Below are 18,590 nucleotides of genomic sequence, written 5' to 3' on the forward strand. Positions count from 1 at the left end.
TAAGTTAGAAAAGGAACTTAAAAAGGTGATATTTGCACCAATCAAAAGTTTTTATTTTCTACAGAGCATTTCCCCATCTCAGTTTTGTCAGGGTGAGGGAGGGAACCATCTTCATATTAGCGCAGCTCTGAGCAGGTCAAACATTCAGTTATCCGCATCATATCCAATCATCTAGCAGATTTCAAATAAGGACTTCTATATGTAGGTATGTATAAATCAAAGAAAAATGTTTCCGATAAAATGAAGGATTTTACACGCACACAGTATCCCAAAGTTATTTCAAGATGACTCTGCACCTTGAATCTTTAATAATGGTTTTAAAAATATAAAATGCAGCAGGAAGGCCACAGTTTCTGAATTACTTGCGGTAGAGTTAAATGGAAAGCTAATTTCTACAGATGTCAGTAAGACAAGCCATGTAAAAAACAAAGTCCTTCCTGGAAGAGCCCCAAGCAATAAGGTTTGACTGTACTCTGTGGCAGAGGAAACTGATATAGTCAACATCTGACATTCACCTTCCAAAGGAATACACAGAAAGGATTTGATAATTGCAGCAGCTTCCCCGTGGCCTAAGAGTGGCCAAGTCATCGAAAAACATAGTCCATTTCTTTAAGACTAAAGTGCTTTTGTAAACTCCTGAAAGTTCTTAAGATAAAAATACAGCCTGAATACATGCTTTATTTCCTGCCTAATTCAGGAATTGTTGCCGAATATCGTTTTGTCCTTATTCCTGTTGCCAAGGTTTTGTCATTTGGTCTTCGACTTCATTCTCACTAAAGAGCGGTGTTATCAGTTGGATCACCATGAACGATGTCAACCTACTACCTCGTTTTCTGATTCACAATCTTTGTTAGTACAGTCACTAAGGTCAGATGGTAGATTTTTGGTTTCAGCAATGAGGCGTTTCACTCCGACCATCCACTGTCCTACTTCATTCACATGGTCAACCATCAGAGATCTGTGGATTTCATCAGCAGAATCCCAATTGCAGTGCTCCATTTCTGTCAGGAGGCAAACATATACAGCATATCCTTAGGACTTAAAATATCATTGTAACCAAACGATTTCAACAATACACAGATGTGCTGGTAACGGGCAGGGATAGAGGCGCAAACATACAAAACACGAGCAGTATTGCCTGCTCCGCCATTCAATAAGATCATGGTTGACCTGTTTGTATTGAGTTCCATCTACTCCCGAGGGAATCTATCTACCTCTGCTGTAAAAATATTCAATGACTCCCCTTCTGATGCAGAGTTCCAAAGTCACACAGCCCTCAGCGAAAAGGTTTCTCCCCATCTCTGTCTTATAAAGGGCGACCCCTAATTTTAAAACACTGCCCCGTAGCTCTGGACTCATCCACAAGAGGAAACATCCTTTCCACATACACCTAGTCAAGACCATTCACGATCTTACATACTACAATCAAGTCACCTTTCATTCTTCTAAACTCTCGTGGAAACAAGCCCATCCTGTCCAACCTATCCTTGTAAGACAAACTGCTCATTCCAGGTATCAATCTAGTAAACATGGAATGGGAAGTAAAAGGATAAAATAGTGTTCTGATTAAATAATTCTGAGTTATATCACATGCATCAGGAATACCTAAGCGGTTTGTCTTTGTAATGCATGCCAAAGTGCCTCACAGGATAGATATAAATTTAAAATCAATGTTCCTGTTAATTTGCATTTTGTTATCTATTGGTGCTAACAAATCTTGATATTCTGATATCCAACTTAGCCATCAATCAGATAACAGTGTGAAGGACAAGCCATTTCAAACAGGACAAGCCAGCAATAATAAAATAGTATATAAAATAGATACTAAGTTTCTTGCATTCCATGGTCCAAACTGCACGGATATGGTCAAGGGCCCTAAATGCCCTAAAGGCTGCAAGTATGACACTCCTCTTTTACATTAAAATTTCTATCGTTAGAGAGCTCTCATTTTACAATGGCTTTGTATGACAAATAGATTTTTATGTCTGAATAAACAAACCTGTGTCAGCTTCCCCATTTGACCTAGGAATATAGCAAATAGGGGTCGGTCATTCGTCCCCCTCAAGTCTGTTCTGCCACCAACTACATCATGGCTGTTTCTACCTCAATGCCATTTTCCCAAACCAACTCCATATCCCTTGATATCTTTAATATTTAGAAATCTATCGATATCTGTCTTGAACATACTCAATGACTGAGCCTCCACAGCCCTCTGGGATCAAGAATTCCAGATCACCACCCTCTGAGTACAGACATTCCTCCTCATCTGTCCAAAATAATCTACCTCTTATTCTGAGACTGTGCCGCTGGTTCTAGACACCCCTCTCCACCCAGAGAGGGGGAACATGTTTCCTGCATATATACGGCTGGACAGGATAAGAATATTGTATGTTTAAATGAGATCCCCTCTCATTCTTCGAAACTCTAGAGAATACGGGCCCAGTCTCCTCAATCTCTCCTTATAGGGCAAATCCCCCATCCCAGGAATCAATCCGATGAATCTCCACTACAGTCCCTCTATGGAAAGTATATCCTTCCTTTGGTTCAGGAGTCCAAAACTGTACACAATATTCAATGTGCAGTTTCACCAAGGCTCTGCAGCAAGACATCTTTATTCCGGTGCTCAAATCCTCTTGCAATAAAGACCAACATACCATTTGCCTTCCTAATTGCTTGCTGCGCCTACATGCTAACTTTATGACTTATGAACAAAGACATACGGGTCCCTTTGGACACAAATATTTCCCACCTCTAGCCATTTATGAAATATTCTAACATTTCTGTTTCTCCTACCAAAGTGGATAACTTCATCTTTTTTCACATTATATTCCATCTGCCATGTTCTTGTCCACTCACATAGCCTTGAAGTTTCCTTACATCCATACATCGACATTCTGCCCTTTGAGCCTCCTCCGCCATTCAGTATGATCATGGCTGATCATCAAATTCAACACCCTGATCCCACGTTTCCACCATATCCCTTGATCCCTTTAGCCCCAATAATTATATCCAATTCTTTCTTGAAATCACAAAACGTTTTGGGCTCAACTACTTTCTGTGGTCGTGAATTCCACAGATTCACTACTCTCTGGGTGAAGAAATTTCTCCGCACCTCAGTCCTAAAAGGTTTACCCCTTATCCTCAAACTATGACCCTTAGTTCTGGACACCCCACCCTCGGGAACATTCTTTCTGAATCTACCCTGTCTAATCCTTTTAGAATTATATAAATTTCTACGAGATCCTCTCTCTCTTCTAAACTCTAATGAAGATAATCTGAACCGGCTTAGTCTCTCCTCGTATGACAGTCCTGCTATTCCCAGGAATCAGCCTGTTAAACTTTTGCTGCACTCCCTCCATGGTAAGAACATCCTCCCTCAGATAAGAACACCAAAACTGCACACAATACTCCAGGTGTGGCCTCACCAACCCCTTATACAATTGCAGTAAAACATCCCTATTCCTATACTCAAATCTTCTTGCTATGAAGGCCAACATACTGAAGTGTTGGGTTCTCTGAGACACAGACGAACCAACACGGTTGCGATTGGTACAACGCAGTTTTATTTCTTTTAACTATTTATATAACAAACTCTGGTACTCAGCAGATGGTGACTGTCTGAGTGTCTGGCTTGGAGGTCCTTGCCCTGAGCCGTCTCCTGCTGGACCGCCCAGGAAGTGTTGTGTTCCTTGTTTTGTACTGTGTATGATCTTGTCTGTGATTAGCTGTCGTGTTGTGTGTGCTAATTGGTCCGTTGATCTGTCCATCACTATGTATGTGTGTATGTGCTGTGATGTTCACTTGAATATCATGACATACCATTTGCTTTCTTTATTGCCTGTTGCACCTGTGCACTAACTTTCAGCGACTGATGTACAAGAACACCAAGTTCTCGCTGAGTATCCACCTCTCTCAATTTACACCCACCTATAATAATCTGCCTTCCTATATTTGCAACCAAAGTGGATAACCTCACATTTATCCACATTATATTTTATATGCCTACTCACTCAGCTGGTCCAAATCACGCTGAAGCATCTCTGCACCCACCTTTCAATTCACCCTCCCACCCAACTTTGTATCATGTGCAAATTTGAAGATAATACATTTAGTTCCCTTGTCCAAATCATTGATATATATTGTGAATAGTTGGGGCCAAGCACAGATCCTTCCTCACAACTCACATTCCTAGTTTTGTATCAACAAACTTAGAAATGTTACATTTGTCCCCCATATCTAAATCATTGATACAGATTGTCATAGTTGGAGCCTCAGCACTCATCCTTGAGGTGCCCCAATAGACAGCCTGCCAACCTGAGAATGACCCATTTGTTCCTACTCTCTATTTTCTGTCTGTTAACCAATTGTCAATCCATGTCAGAATATTCCCCCTAATCCATGTGCTCTAATTTTGCTCCTGTGTTGTACCTCCTGTGTAGGACCTTCCAAAAATCCAAATATTATTCACTGGTTCCTCCTCATCTATTTTGCTGGTTACATCCTCAAAATGCTCGAACAGGTTTGTCAAACATGATTGCCCTTTCATAAATCCTTGCTGACTCTGCTCAATCCTAGCATTTTTTTTTACGTGTCCGGTTATCACAGCCTTTATAATAGATTCTAGAGATTCCCTACTACCGATGTCAGGATAGCAGGTCTGTAGTTCTCCATTTTCTCCCTCTCTCCTTTCTTAAGTGTGGTTACATTTGCTACCTTCTAATCTGCATGAACCATTCCAGAATGTATAGAATTTTGGAAGATGACCATCAATGCAACCACTTTCTCTACTGCCACCTCTTTCAACATTCTATAATGTAGATCATCAGGTCGTGGGGATTTATCAACTTTCGGTCCCATTAATTTCCACAGTACTACCTTTTTGCCAATACTAATTTCTTTCAATTCCTCATTCTCACTAGTCCCTTGGTTCCCTAATATTCCAGGGAGGCCTTTTGTATCTTCCTTCATGTTATTTTTACTGCCATTTCCTTATTCTCAATCTTCAATTCTCCTGCCTATATTGTCATGATAGGGCATTAGGAACTTGGGTCCAGAAATAGGGTTCAAGATGTAGCGGGAAACTTAGGGGTTAAAAAGATTGCTAGCACCAGAGTCAGAGGGATATGGCCACAGCGTGAGTTACCTTGTCCCATTAAGACTGAACCTTGAGTGGGAATATACAGTATACCCTGGTTAAGCGAGGAAAATCCACTTAAGTTCCACTGTCATTTGGGACAACCTTGTTTGATCAGCCATTATCCTATCACAGTGTCTGATGAACTGTTTGTCCATCAAGGGAAGGTTAGTTGCATATGAATGGCATAGCTCTGTTCTTCTGTATAAATGGGAGTGGGAAATCAGCTAAGATAACAATAAGGGATTCAAATCTGGTCATCTCAGGGGAGAACGTTTGTTTGAGGGGGTGGGCAAAGCTTAGAGAGAGAAGAAATGCTTTTTTGAACAGTTATAGCAGAAGGCTGTGAAGGTCACAGAAAAGCTGCTCCAGATACAGACTTTCAAAATAGGTTTTAAAGGAACTTGACTTACAACAGAGAATTGCTTCACAAATATAAGTATCATCTTTGCCTGTCTATGTAAGTGGAATGACAGCGGTATGTTTATTGGATGCGTTGTTTAATGGGAATTAATGTGTTAAGGTTAAGAAACAGAATGTAATCTGTTAGTGCTAGAGCTGAAGTAAAAGTTTAAATATTGTTTTTTTCTTTTGTTTTAATAAAGTTTGTTTATAAAATAACCAAGCCCTATTTCTTATATTATCTCTCCTGGAACAAATCAATCTTTCCGCACTGCATTAAAATTTGAAAATGTTACGGCATCTGGTCCAGTTTCTTAGCCAGTATTGAGAGATGACCAGACATCCGTAACACTATCTGTAGTGGGTCCAGATTTGTCTTTGCTAATCTTTTCCTTTTCACATACCTATCAAAGCTTTTACAGTATATTTTTACATTTCTCACTAACTTATTTTTACATTCTATTTTTCCCTTCAGCAGTTTCTTGATCCTCCTTCACTAAATTCTAAAACGCGCCCAATCCTCAGGCTTACTACTTTTCTTGCCAACTTTATATGCCTCTTCCTTTGATCTAATACAATCTTAAACTTCTCTTGTTTGCTATGGTTGGATCACCATTCCTACTGGTATTTTGTGCCTCAAAGGAATGTAAATTTGTTGTAAAATAAGTTTTTTTTAAATTCATTCATGGGTCGTGGAAGTCGCTGGCTGGGCCAGCATTTAATGCCCATCCCTAATTGCCCTTGAACTGGGTGGCTTGCTAGGCCATTTCAGGAGGAATTTAAAAGTCAACCACATTGCTGTGAATCTGGGGTCACAGTAGGCCAGACCAGGTAAGGATGGCAATTGAATGATGCAGCAGGCTTGACAGGCCAAATGGTCTAGTCCTGTTCCAATGTCATATGTTCTTTTTAGGAATTTTACAAATCTGACCTTCTTAGGGCATTCGCTGAAAAAAGTACAACTCTGCTCACTCATTTTGACACTGGAGTGTTACATGCCTTTTAGTTACAAAAGCACTGCTTGCATTTATATAGCATTTTATCACATCTCTCAGCACATCACAAACAGCCTCATATAACAAGGATTTGGCAAGATGCAACACACAACAAATTGATTACCTAGTGTGAGCAGGTGCATCCTTTTTTGCACTGATACAGACAGCTTTCCTGATTGCCACATATCCTGGAGCATTATTAGCCTTCTGCCAATATCATTACAAACTTGTTTCTAGACAGGAAATTTGAAAACAATTCAAATTATTAGCTTCAATTATTAGCTGTGACAACACTTAACATTTACACTTTAGCAAGCGTTCAAAATAACACAATACTCTTCCTGACATTTACCAGCTACCACCAAACTATCGCTTCATTTAAAATAAAATTTAAAAATTATTTATTAGGCAATTGCTTTCATTTATATATCATTAATTTATTTGCTAAGATCCATCTACACCCCCCACAATTCCTATACTTGGGCAGTCAAATTACTGACAGTAACGTTTGCTTCAGAACAAATTCACACATGGAAGATATGAAGAGGGGTGATTACTGTTAAGTAATGGGGAAAGAGACATTGCAATTAGTTGTCTCATTTATGTTAAGTATCCATTAATTGACACTGATATGTAAAGGGGCTTCAGGTGGCCTCTGTCAGGTGATGTATAGTTAGAGTTTTGTGCAAAGGCTGTTGGAATGAAATAAATGTGTGTTTGTGAAAAAGGAACAGAACTTTAGACTCTTCATATCACAGCAACTAAAACGTCTAACATCATTGATTCAATCAGATGATTTTCCCTTTCTGGGGAAATGCTTGGTGTGCACTCTGTCTCCTCCTCTATTTATAGCCTGAAATTGGAAACTGTGAATGTGCGCAATCATAGCTGTTATCCAATTTCCCACTATTACATAACATCATACTGGTACAATCAACTTTTTACCAGGTTGTTTCACCTACTAAGTAACAATGCACAATTGACACTCACTTTCAATGGAAACCCAAAGAAAGAATATAACTACTCCTTGAAAGATGGGTGTATGTTGCTGCTTTCCTACATATCAGCTTTGTTACCCGAGTCAGAAGGTTGTTGATTCCAACTTTAAACCAGGACTTGAGCACACAATCAAGTCTGATATTTCAGCGTGGTACTGAGGATATGCTTTCATGCTCAAAGTGCCTTCCTTCAGGTATGGTGTTAAACCAATGCCCCACTTTCCTGTTCCAATGGTTCAGTTGAATTAGAAAGTCTACATCATTATTGAATGGGCAGCAGGATCTCCTAGGGATTCTGGTCAATATTCTTCCCTCAGCCAACATGAAGAAAAAAATAAAGGAACTTGTCATTTACCTCAGTGCCATTTACAGGACCTTACTGTGCACACACGGGCTGCCATGTTTGCAAATGGAGCAATGGTGGTTTTAAATAATTTGCTGTCTGGTTAGAATTTTGGGATGTTCCCATAAAATACAAGCCTTTTCTACAAAAATAGAAAATTTGGATTTATTCCATTCCACATAATTGAGTTAATTCTGATACCTACTACAAATATTTTCAACATAATTTGCCTCGTCTTATATCAACATTGGTGACATGCAAATATCAAGGTGGACTATTTGAAATTTTAAGAATAGGTACGTAGCATTATTCATTCTCTCCTTCTATCGTTCACCATTTCCAACCAACTAGCTACTACACATCTGCTGACTAACTCTACAGTCAGGTGCTTTGAAGCATATGGGAATTCTGGGGTGATTTTCCCTCCTTTCTATTTTGTGGAGCAATGCTTGGCTGTGTTCAGCATTTCTAAGGCAAAAAAAAAATCAGTGTGTAATTAATCAGAACCTACCTCTTAAAGTGCATCGCTGGTTAAATATGTTAAGAGTTCAAGATGATATACCATGATTGATTTGAACAGGAGGAAATCAATAGTCTACTATTGAGCAATTCCTTATCAGCTTAAGATTATATCTGTAGCATTACCATTGTTTGCGGAACCTACTGGAATGCGATTTTGTTAAGCCCTCTTGTAGGAATATCATTCACTCTGCTTACCTTAACAGTTTTCCTACAAGCCTCGAGTGACTTATTCAATGGAGCTAAAACATCTTCTGCATTTACTTCACAGTCAGATATAACTGTAGCACTTTGCTCTGGTTTACAACTACTGGACAGACCACAGTGCTTTGGAGGTGGTGGTGGTGGCATTTTCTCATGGGACAAGGAAGGGCCTGATGGTATCATTGCAGGAGGAATTCCAGCCGGTCCACAAACTACAGGAAAAATGCACAATGTCATTAGAATCTTGCCACTGGGGGAAAAATCTTTCTATAATAATAATCTTTATTATTGTCACAAGTAGGTTAACATTAACACTGCAATGAAGCTACTGTTAAAATCCCTTAGTCGCAACACTCCGGCACCTGTTCGGGTACACAAAGGGAGAATTCAGAATGTCCAATTCACCTAACGTCACAGCATGTCTTTTGGGACTTGAGAGAGGAAACCAGAGCACCCGGAAGAAACCCATTCAGACACAGGGAGAACTTGCAGACTCCGCACAGTGATCCATGCGGGAATCAAACCCGGGACCCTGGCGCTGTGAAGCAACAGTGCTAACCCCACTATGCTACCGTAACGCCATCTCTGTGCTGCTGGAAGTAAATGCAATTCATGCCGTTTCAGAAAAGTTTTTTGTATTAGAATTCACAGAGGGAATGGAGTAAGCGTTGAATTTAGTAATACTGTTAAATTAACATGTTGCCAGTGACCTCCAGTGCAGGAATAATTGGAAGTAGTTCCCCAGGCTCATTTTCCAATGTGGTGAATTCCCAATTGTGGTTAGGAGGAAGCAGAAAACAGGTGACAGCTCTCAGGAGAGGGAGAAAAGGAAGTTGACAAAGTGACCCAGTTTACGACTGTGCACCTCCTAATGACAGACAGCCCCATGTACAAGTTGCTTGCCCACTGCCTAGGAAGGAATTATACAACTTCAGGAAACTGCATGTAGGAAGGGGGGATTAAAAAAAAACTGGTATACATTAAATCTATGTTTACGCCAAGGCTGCGAGTAAAACAGCAGCAGCAGAGAAAATGCTGATTTGAGTAAACACAACCCCACACTTGCTCCTCATATTTTGTCGACAGATGGTGCAGATACCGGCTCAAAAGAAGAAGTTTGATCACATGAAAGAAAGTGATGGCCACAATTTTGATGTAACTGAAATTAAAATCATTACGCCCATCGATTCCCGGCAGATATTCTGCCTTTGGTTGCACGTGTAATGTAGTAACTGATGCTCACCTTTTGCTTTATCCAGCTGAGGTGCCGGCACCCTCTTAGTGAGAAAATGTTTCCTGGGACCAATCTGTGCTTGTGTCTGCAAACCATACGAAAACTGAGGAGGATCATTCCAGCCTCGCTCCTGGTTTCCTGATTTTTAAAAAAAAATGTCATAAAAGGTTCACAATTAAGCAAAACAGTATAAAAAATGTAAATTTGTTACAGAAAACAATTCAAAACGGCAACTTGCATTTATATATCCACAGGTAAAACATTCCATGGCCCCTAAAGACTGAAATGTACAGAACATTAAGAATGTTTTCAATATTTTCCCAAATTAACAGACTGTTGAGTGGTAACATCAAATCTTTTCTTTTCTCTCCAATTTCCTTGAAACATGAAATTATTTTTCACAAGAACCTATTTTCTCCCATAAGTATTAATGGAAATCCAAGACCACATTTTTAAAAGCTACCAGTTAACCTGGTTTTATTAGCAGTTCATTAACACAGAGGAAAAAAAGCATTTTCCTTTTTTTTCTTGAACAAAAATTTGTTTTTCCCTAAGCAAATACCAACCGTGGATGAGATGATACACACAGGCAGATATCAAGAGCTCTTACTGGTGAGCAAACAGAATAACTGGACAACTTGCAATTACTCTACTCTACTGTAAGATAAAGAACTCCACTATCATAGCAACACTGAAGTTCTCTAGTATAATGTAAAGGTGTGAAATTAATCCACTGTAAACACATCTTTCACCGATTCCTGGCTTGGGTCGCTGTCTGTGCGGAGTCTGCACGTTCTCCCCGTGTCTACGTGGGTTTCCTCCAGGTGCTCTGGTTTTCTCTCACGGTCCAAAGGTGTGCGGGTTGGGTGCAATGGCTATGCTAAATTGCCCTTAGTGTCCAAAATTGCCCTTCCAGTCCAAAATTGCCATTAGAGTTGGGTGGGGTTACTGGGTTATGGGGATAGGGTGGAGGTGTGGGCTTAGGTAGGGTGCTCTTTCCAAGAGCCGGTGCGGACTCGATGGGCCGAATGGCCTCCTTCTGCACTTTAAATTCTATGAAAGGTCTGAATGTCAGGTACAAGAGTCTCACCTGAAGGAACAGATAACCTCTGATATATGGTGGTATATTTATTTCAAAAGCAGCAAATGGTGATAAGTGGCATAAAAATAAACTCTGCCGCAGTCAAGGTATAGATATTAGTGATCAAAAATGAAATATATTTTTCCCTTGATCAACATGTCAGTATCAAGCAAAGTTCCTCTTACTCTACCCAAAAGTCAGAATGGCACTCACTAATGTATTAGTGTAAACCTTTCCATTCTAAACCTCGAGTCAGAGAACTTCAACACAGAAACAGCTCAACTGGTCTTATGTCAGTGTTAATGCTCCACACCAGTCTCATCTCAGCCCTCCTTATCTAACCCTACCAGCATACCCTTCTATTCCTTTCTCTCTTTTGCTTCAAGGTTTTCCCTTGAATGTAGCCTTTTGAGAGTTTGCCAACTGTTGTGTAGACCTGTACCAGACAAGTAGCAATTCTGTGCTATGAATAAACATTGATCATGTCAAACAGTGACTGACAACCATGTTAAGTGAGCTTGCTGCAAACGTCAGTCATTTATTTCCTGGCCAGGACAGGCAAAGTGACAAGTTTTCTCACCGAATAACAAGACTATTTCCTCTCCAAGATTCAACATTATAAACATTGTTTCTGGAGAGGAGATAAATTCCAGTGATCAACTTTTCCTTTCTTTAAATGTATTATTCTCCATTCCAATGTTTTCTAGCTGTGAACAGGGATAAAACATAACGTTTAGGAATTCAAAGTTTTGTTGAAATATAAACTGCTCATAAATGTGTTGCTGGTGCCAATTACATTATTCAGTGGATAGCAATCTTTATTCTCTGAGCTCTAATGCAGTGAACTGAGTTGAACTGTATTTCCAAAGAGTCATTAAAAGGGTCATTGGAGTCCTCAGCTTGTTCATGACCTTGGCGTCTTGCATCATGCCAATTCCCTGATCTCAATAATGCAGCGCTTAAATATTATTGCATGTATTCAATATAATACTAAGACTAGAGCACACCAAATAATCATCAGCATTTAAAACTGAAGAGGAGTTCAACAAGGGTGCTGCGTATCACGAGGCCTCTTCAATGTCTATGCAGAAATAATGATCAAAGGAAAATAAGTAAACAGAGAATTGGGTGTCATGATTGGAGTAAATGATATCAGTTATGTTTGCAGATAAAAAAAATACTTGCAATATGCACAGCATAATGATTACAAAAACTAGTAGACACGACTGTAACAGCAGATGTGAACTTTGGACAGCCACCGTGCTGTCCCCTCCCCGTGTCTGCGTGGGTTTCCTCGCACAGTCCAATGATGTGCCGGTTAGGTGGATTGGCCACGTTTAATTGCCCCTTGTGTCCAAAGTTAAGTGAAGGGGTTATTGGGATAGGGCACTGACCCCTTTCAGAGGGTCAGTGCAGAATGATGGACCGAATGGCCTCCTTCTGAACTATAGATGATTCTACGAATTTGCCTACGTATGTTTTAATGGGTCATCCTGGCAAGATGGGCTGGTTAATACTTTGTTTGGTCTGCCACTGTTGTTGTCACTCCCAGCCTGGATGTTGATTTCTGGTTCAGCTATTTGGTTGATCCCACCAGCAACATACTCCTGTAATTTTGATCTTTTGAGAATTCTCCATGTTAATCAATCCATGATTGATGCACCTTCAGTTGCCTTGGCCCTAGGTTGTGGAATTTCCTCCCTAAACCTCTCCACCTCATTCTCCTCAAGAAACCCTTAAAACCAACCTTGTGGTCATGTGCCCAATGTCTCTTCAAGTGATTAAGTGTCATATCGTTTGTAAAGTGTTCTTTTTATTACATTAAAAGGCGCCACATGTACGTTTGTTCAGCCAACATTCTGCTCAACACTTACTTCACCCACCCAGGACTTTTAACTGCATTCCTAGATGCAGTCAGCAATCTCAAAAGCAACCTTTGTCCCCTGAAGGGCATTGCTTAACTTGGGCGGATCAGAACCATGGATGAGGTTGGAGAGGAATCTTACTCAGAGCCTCTCTGCGAGATTGGCAATGAAAGGTCCATCAGAAGGATTATTTGGTGCAGGCGGCTCAGATTTCCTTCAATTGCTGGTGACATTTTTCCTTCCCCATGACCATTAATACTGCGGCTCTCTGCCCCTCTCCTTCCTTTGTCATCCACGATAAAGACATGTATTTTCTTAAAATACTGTCCAGCTTAGATATACACACACCCATATTTTTTAAATTTAGTCCTTCATGGGATGTGGGCATCGTTGGCTGGGCTAGCATTTATTGCCCAACCCCAATTCCCGTATCAGCCTCCCCGAACAGGCACCGGAATGTGGCGACTAGGGGCTTTTCACAGTAACTTCATTTGAAGCCTACTTGTGACAATAAGCGATTTTCATTCATTAGTCAACCGTATTGCTGTTGTCTGGAGTCACGTGTCGGCCAGACCAGGCAAAGATGACAGATTTCCTTCCCAAAGGGCGTCAATTAACAATGATTTCATTTAATTTCAGATTTTTATTGAATCTAAATTCCATCATCGAACCCATCTCCAGCTTTTAACAAAAAGTCACCCAAGCTAGAAATGTTGGCTCCCTTTTCTCTCAACACAGATGCTGTCAGACCTGTTAAGCGTGTCCAGCATTTTCTGTTTCAGTTTCCAGCATCCACAGTAATTTGCTTTTGTCTCCAGAGCTTTACCCTGGGTCTCTGGATTACTAATCCAATGACAATACCACTGCCTGTTTATCCTACATATATACGGTCATATATATGTAATCTGATGCATAGCTTCCATTCCCCTCTGCAGCTTCTCATTTACAAACGTGATCAGCCCTAGGGCAGCTTCACATCACCGCCCACAGCTGACTCCAACTTAGTGCCACGTAACCAGGGGAACAGATTAAGGCCTGCGCCACGGGCAGCTCCGCTCCACTCCGCTCTATCCTCACACACCTCAGCTTCTTTTAAACCCTGCCCGCCCTTTCCCACGCGAGACCATTCGCTTCTCTCCCTCTCACTTCACCTGGCTTGACGAACATATCGGACATTTCTCCCTCGTCCCTCCTCCGAGCCGGCTGCGGGGTTTCCGGCGCCATGGCGTCACTTCCGGCGAACAACAGAGCTCTACGTCATCGGTGCGGTAGTATCCGTGCCGTACACACCGCGCATGCGCAGTTGATTTGATCAGTACTGTACTGCAACTCAGCCGCGAGCTGCAATGCGTAGATCTACAGTTTACATGGACATGGAATCACTGGACCTCCAGTCTTGCAAACTATATCTGAATATAAATTATAATTTTAATTGCCTTGCCTTGTATATCCTTTCGAGAACTTTAATGTGGTTCCTATGGTGGACCCCCCACCACCACCCACAGTCCCTAAACTCACCTGCTGCTGGAACCCTTATTTCATTTATGTCTTTGTACCCCTGGACTGTTGCAACCCTCTGAAAACATAGAATGCATACAAAGTCATGCAGCATTTGTGGAGAGAGAAATAGAGTTAACAAACGGGATTTTAGTTTTGGACATGGGGCCTTGGTGTCAGAGTCTCAACCCTGCATTGCCTGATGCAATTTTCCTTTCCTGAATCATGAGTTTTTTTATTACAATCACCTTACAAGCCTGTTACAGACATTGTTACAATGATGTACAGTGCCAGCGCACAGGTAAGAGTGCTGTCATGTTATGCAAACATGCAGATAATGATGTACAGACAAGCAGCTAATGAACAGGACATGACCAATGAGCAGGCAGGACACTCAGGGGTGTTATCTCACAATAAAAGGCATGAGGCACTCACACTCGGCCTCTTTCCACTGATGAACATCTACAGAGTGAGTCAGGGTGTATGTACAGTATCACACCTCCAGCACGTGGCTAAGAGCTAGTCTGGTCCAGTCAGACAGAGTAACCACACTTATGTTAGCAGAGTCGAACCCATAGAGAACTGTGCTATTGGTTCAATAAATCAGATTGAACTAACTTCAAGGTCTCGAGTATCTTTTTGTCAAAGCTGCATCCAGTTGCAGCCTGTGTTATCCCAGAGTACAGAACACATCAAGTGCCACATCAGGCCTCACGTGGCACCATTACAGGTGTGAATGATGTTTCTGTTGCACAATTGTTGCACGTACTTGGCCTGGTCAAAACCAGTGGTGGTCTTCTCCACTGGGGGTCTACCTTCCACCAACTTGACAAAGTAGTGGCAGCATACTCTGTCCATGATACCAAACATCCCTCTGCCATGGTAATGAATCCTCTTCAGATACTGGGACTTATCCAAGACTCGCTCTGCTAAATCAGGTTCCATCTGTACTCCAGACTGTGGTTCCTCATTACCAATTATGAGCTTCCAAAAGAACTTCCAGCATAACCTTTGCTCTCTTTTTGTCACTGAACTGCAGCTGGGCAATGGCTTGGTCAAAGGTCATCCCTCTGATAATTTTTGCCAGATACCACATTTTATCCTTGCTCTATTTGATTTGCCTCCTGCAGTGGTAAACCTCCACCGGTCTGTGAGGCTCATGCAGAAGCCATGGAGGGTAAAGCACTTGGTTCTTCCTCTCCCAGTTCTTCACAGATCGAGTGAGGCTGGTGTGCATGTGGGACTGAGGAACGATACTGCATGATGCAAGCAATCTGTAATGAATGTGTCAACCAATTCCTCAACAGCAGCAACGCCTGACTGTAAGGAAGCTGCCATAATTTGTTTTGTCATAAGTTTTGAAGAGCAGGCCAATTAGTAGATGTGGTAGACAGGGAACATACTTGCCATCTAATAAAGGACAGGGGTGGGCTTCTGAGTCTGGAGGATCACCGATTGGCCTTCAGCCCTGAGAGGTCAGCAGCTCCACCTTCAAAGGCGGAATCCACTGATGTAGATGGGAGAGCGGAGAAGATACTGCCTGATGGCATCATCAGAGTGGCCTTGAAGTTTAACTGGCTACTTGCTGCTTATGGGCATGTAGCTGTTCCCAACCCCACCACCAAAACGGAGATTTTCCACATGGCTGGGAGGCAGGACCATGGTGGCCGATGGCAGGAGGTTGCAGGCCTGCCGTTTGAAGATTTTGCCCCACATTTTAGGTCAAATGCTGCCTAAAATGCCTTAATTTCAACCTTAATGCACAAGTGTGCTTTTTCACATTTTCCACACCAGCTTGAAGAGATTCTCGAGCGCAATAAACACTGGCCTTACCATGAAAACCCACATCCCTGGAGTTATTTTTTTTAAAAATGCCTATACTACTGAATTACAAGGCTTGCTATTGTATGCATATAGGATTGTAGCTTTCCAGACTTATTTTACACAGAGAATTTACAGCCTGCAGACAAAAAGGTTTCATCCCATTAATCCAGGTTGGATTTTAATTCAGATGCCTGAACTGGAAAGCCAATTTATAAACTGCATCACTGTTTTCCATAACATGCACTCCAATGGTAGTTACAAAAGGACAACTGATTCTGACATTATTTGGAAAATGGTGGTGTAGTGGTAATGTTCCGAAATTAGTAATCCAGAGACCCAGGTTAATGCCCTGGGGACAAGGGTTTGAATCATACCAGTGGCTGATGGAATTTGAAATTCAAGGGAACCAGTTAACACAAATGGTTAGAGTGTGGTGCCAATAATGTTAAGGTTGCAGGTTCAACTACCAGACTGGCCAGCAAGACTTCGCCACAAACCAAGTATGTTGCTTGTTATGTTTAGATACAAACCTTAAATGATTGCTGGCACATTCCAAGATGAATTCAACTCGGAACACTTACTCACGGAACATTCCAGCCTTTCTGCTTTCAGGGGCTAGCATATTAATCTAACTTGTTAATTTGATTAATTAATCCACTTTACTATTTCATAGCAAAATGGTATAAAGCTAATCTCAGTAAAGGTGATCATAAAACTATCAATTACCAAAAAACCCCATCTGGTTTACTAATGTCCTTTAAGGAAGGAAATCTGCCATCCTTTCTTGGTCTGACCTACAAGTGACACCCAACCCACAGCATTATGGCCAGCAAACCACTCATTTCAACAGCAATAAGGATGGGAAAGAAATGCTGGTCTTGCCAGCAATGCCCATGTTCAGTGAAAGAATAAAACTTCAATACTATTGTATATTTTACATCTATAAAATTAAATTCTCCAATTACTCAAACTTCTCTGGTTGATCTAAGACGACACAAGGCATTGCAGCCAAGTGAAATACTGCTCTGTTCAATAATTATTAAATTCCTTTCACTGTGAGTGTACCTACATCATGTGGCTTGCATCGGTTCGAGAAAGTGGCTCACAGCACCTTCACAAGGGCAATTAGGGATGGGCAATAAATGCTGGATTAGCCAGCGACACCCATAACCTGTGACAGAACAAAGTAAGGGGACCTCCGGTTGCGGCGATGCGGAGCTAAGCCGCACGATTCGGCAGCTCCCGCTATTACGGACTTTCGGGCTCTTTAGAGGAGCCCCAACGGGAATTTTTTGAAGACGTTCCATGTGGGAAGGGAAGAATGAGGTCCCCCTTCACCTTTTATGGACCAGACCAGAAGCGAAACAGCCAAAAAAGCGGCATTGGAGCAGCGGGAGAAGTGAGGGAAGAAAAACGAAATGGCGGCGGCCGGGGATAAAGTGGAATGCGGGCCGGAGCTGCAAGAGTTCATCAAGCGCTGCTTCGAGGAGCTGCGGAAGGAGATGCTGGCGCCTATGCTGTCGGCGATTGAAGGACTAGGGATGACCCAGAAGGCCAGCGAGGTAAAGATCCAGGAGGTGCAGAAAAAAGTCAATGAGAATGAGGACGAGATCTTGGGCCTGGCGGTGAGAGTGGAGGAGCACGAGGTGCTGCACAAGAGGTGGGCGGGAAGATTCGAAGACCTGGAGAACAGGTCGAGGAGAAAGAATCTGCAGATCCTGGGTCTCCCTGAAGGAGTGGAGGGGGCTGATGCCGGGGCATATGCGAGCACAATGCTCGAGTCGATGATGGGCGCGTAGGCGGGAGCAATATCTCAGGTGGTGAAAGTCCGGGTCAAGCCAAGCTGGGGGCTAGCAATATTCGGAGTAGTGGATGAGCCGGGAGTGCAGGAGGCGAAAGAGGCCGGAATTCTGGCCTTTGCGTCCCTAGTAGCCCGGCGAAGGATCTTGCTCTTGTGGAAGGAGGCGAAGCCCCCTAGCCTGGAGGCCTGGATAAACGACATGGCTGGATTCATTAAGCTGGAGAGGATAAAGTTTGCCTTGAGAGGGTCTGCGCAGGGGTTCTACAGGCGGTGGCAACCGTTCCTAGACTATCTCGCGGAGCGTTAGATGAAGGTCGGTCAGCAGCAGCAGCAACCCGGGGGGGGGGGGGGGGTGTCTTGTGAGGGGGGGGGGGGGATCTGCCTGGGGGGGTATTTGAGCAAGAGAACACATGAGAGATCTGGAGGACTGGCATGTCCGGGAGGAATCCAGTGTACAAAGCTCTGTAACATATCGTTTTACCATGTTTATATCTTGCTATGTGCGTTTTCTTTCTATTTTGTTACGAGGCGGGGGGGGTTTGTTTGTAAGGGTGAAAAATTATGTTAAAAAACTTTAATAAATATATATATTTTTTAAAAGAACAAAGTAAGAAAAAACACTTTCAGTTTGAGAACTGTAGCAGTCCAAGAAACAAAATGTTAATACAAGTTCCAATTCTTCTGTTGTACGGA

At 42.0% G+C, this 18,590-nt stretch overlaps 1 protein-coding gene and 1 pseudogene across 1 annotated transcript; both read right to left on the minus strand.

Annotated features, from left to right (window-relative positions):
* Positions 1-268: 268 nt before the first annotated feature.
* On the minus strand, positions 269-14,007 carry sra1 (steroid receptor RNA activator 1). The gene is made up of 5 exons (XM_072512593.1): positions 13,927-14,007; positions 9,839-9,967; positions 8,590-8,807; positions 6,656-6,764; positions 269-1,001 (listed from the first exon to the last, which is right to left on the minus strand). The coding sequence occupies exons 1-5, from the start codon at positions 13,997-13,999 to the stop codon at positions 814-816; spliced, it is 717 nt and encodes a 238-aa protein (XP_072368694.1). The 5' UTR covers positions 14,000-14,007; the 3' UTR covers positions 269-813.
* A 976-nt stretch (positions 14,008-14,983) lies between these two features.
* LOC140427398 (large ribosomal subunit protein uL22m pseudogene) lies at positions 14,984-15,610 on the minus strand (annotated as a pseudogene).
* Between the last annotated feature and the right edge of the window lie 2,980 nt (positions 15,611-18,590).

This window comes from Scyliorhinus torazame, chromosome 7 (genome assembly GCF_047496885.1).
Source record: "Scyliorhinus torazame isolate Kashiwa2021f chromosome 7, sScyTor2.1, whole genome shotgun sequence".
Classification (NCBI taxonomy): Eukaryota; Metazoa; Chordata; class Chondrichthyes; order Carcharhiniformes; family Scyliorhinidae; genus Scyliorhinus; species Scyliorhinus torazame.

What these genes read in the sequence shown, in the direction of transcription:
- sra1 (XM_072512593.1), bottom strand. Translation starts at nt 13,999, where the DNA reads ATGGCGCCGGAAACCCCGCAGCCGGCTCGGAGGAGGGACGAGGGAGAA. An exon ending in CGATATGTTCGTCAAGCCAG is followed by an intron (nt 9,968 to 13,926) that starts GTGAAGTGAGAG and finishes TTTAAAAATCAG; the next exon opens with GAAACCAGGAGCGAGGCTGG. An exon ending in GATGCACCTGCTCACACTAG is followed by an intron (nt 1,002 to 6,655) that starts GTAATCAATTTG and finishes GCCTCCTGACAG; the next exon opens with AAATGGAGCACTGCAATTGG.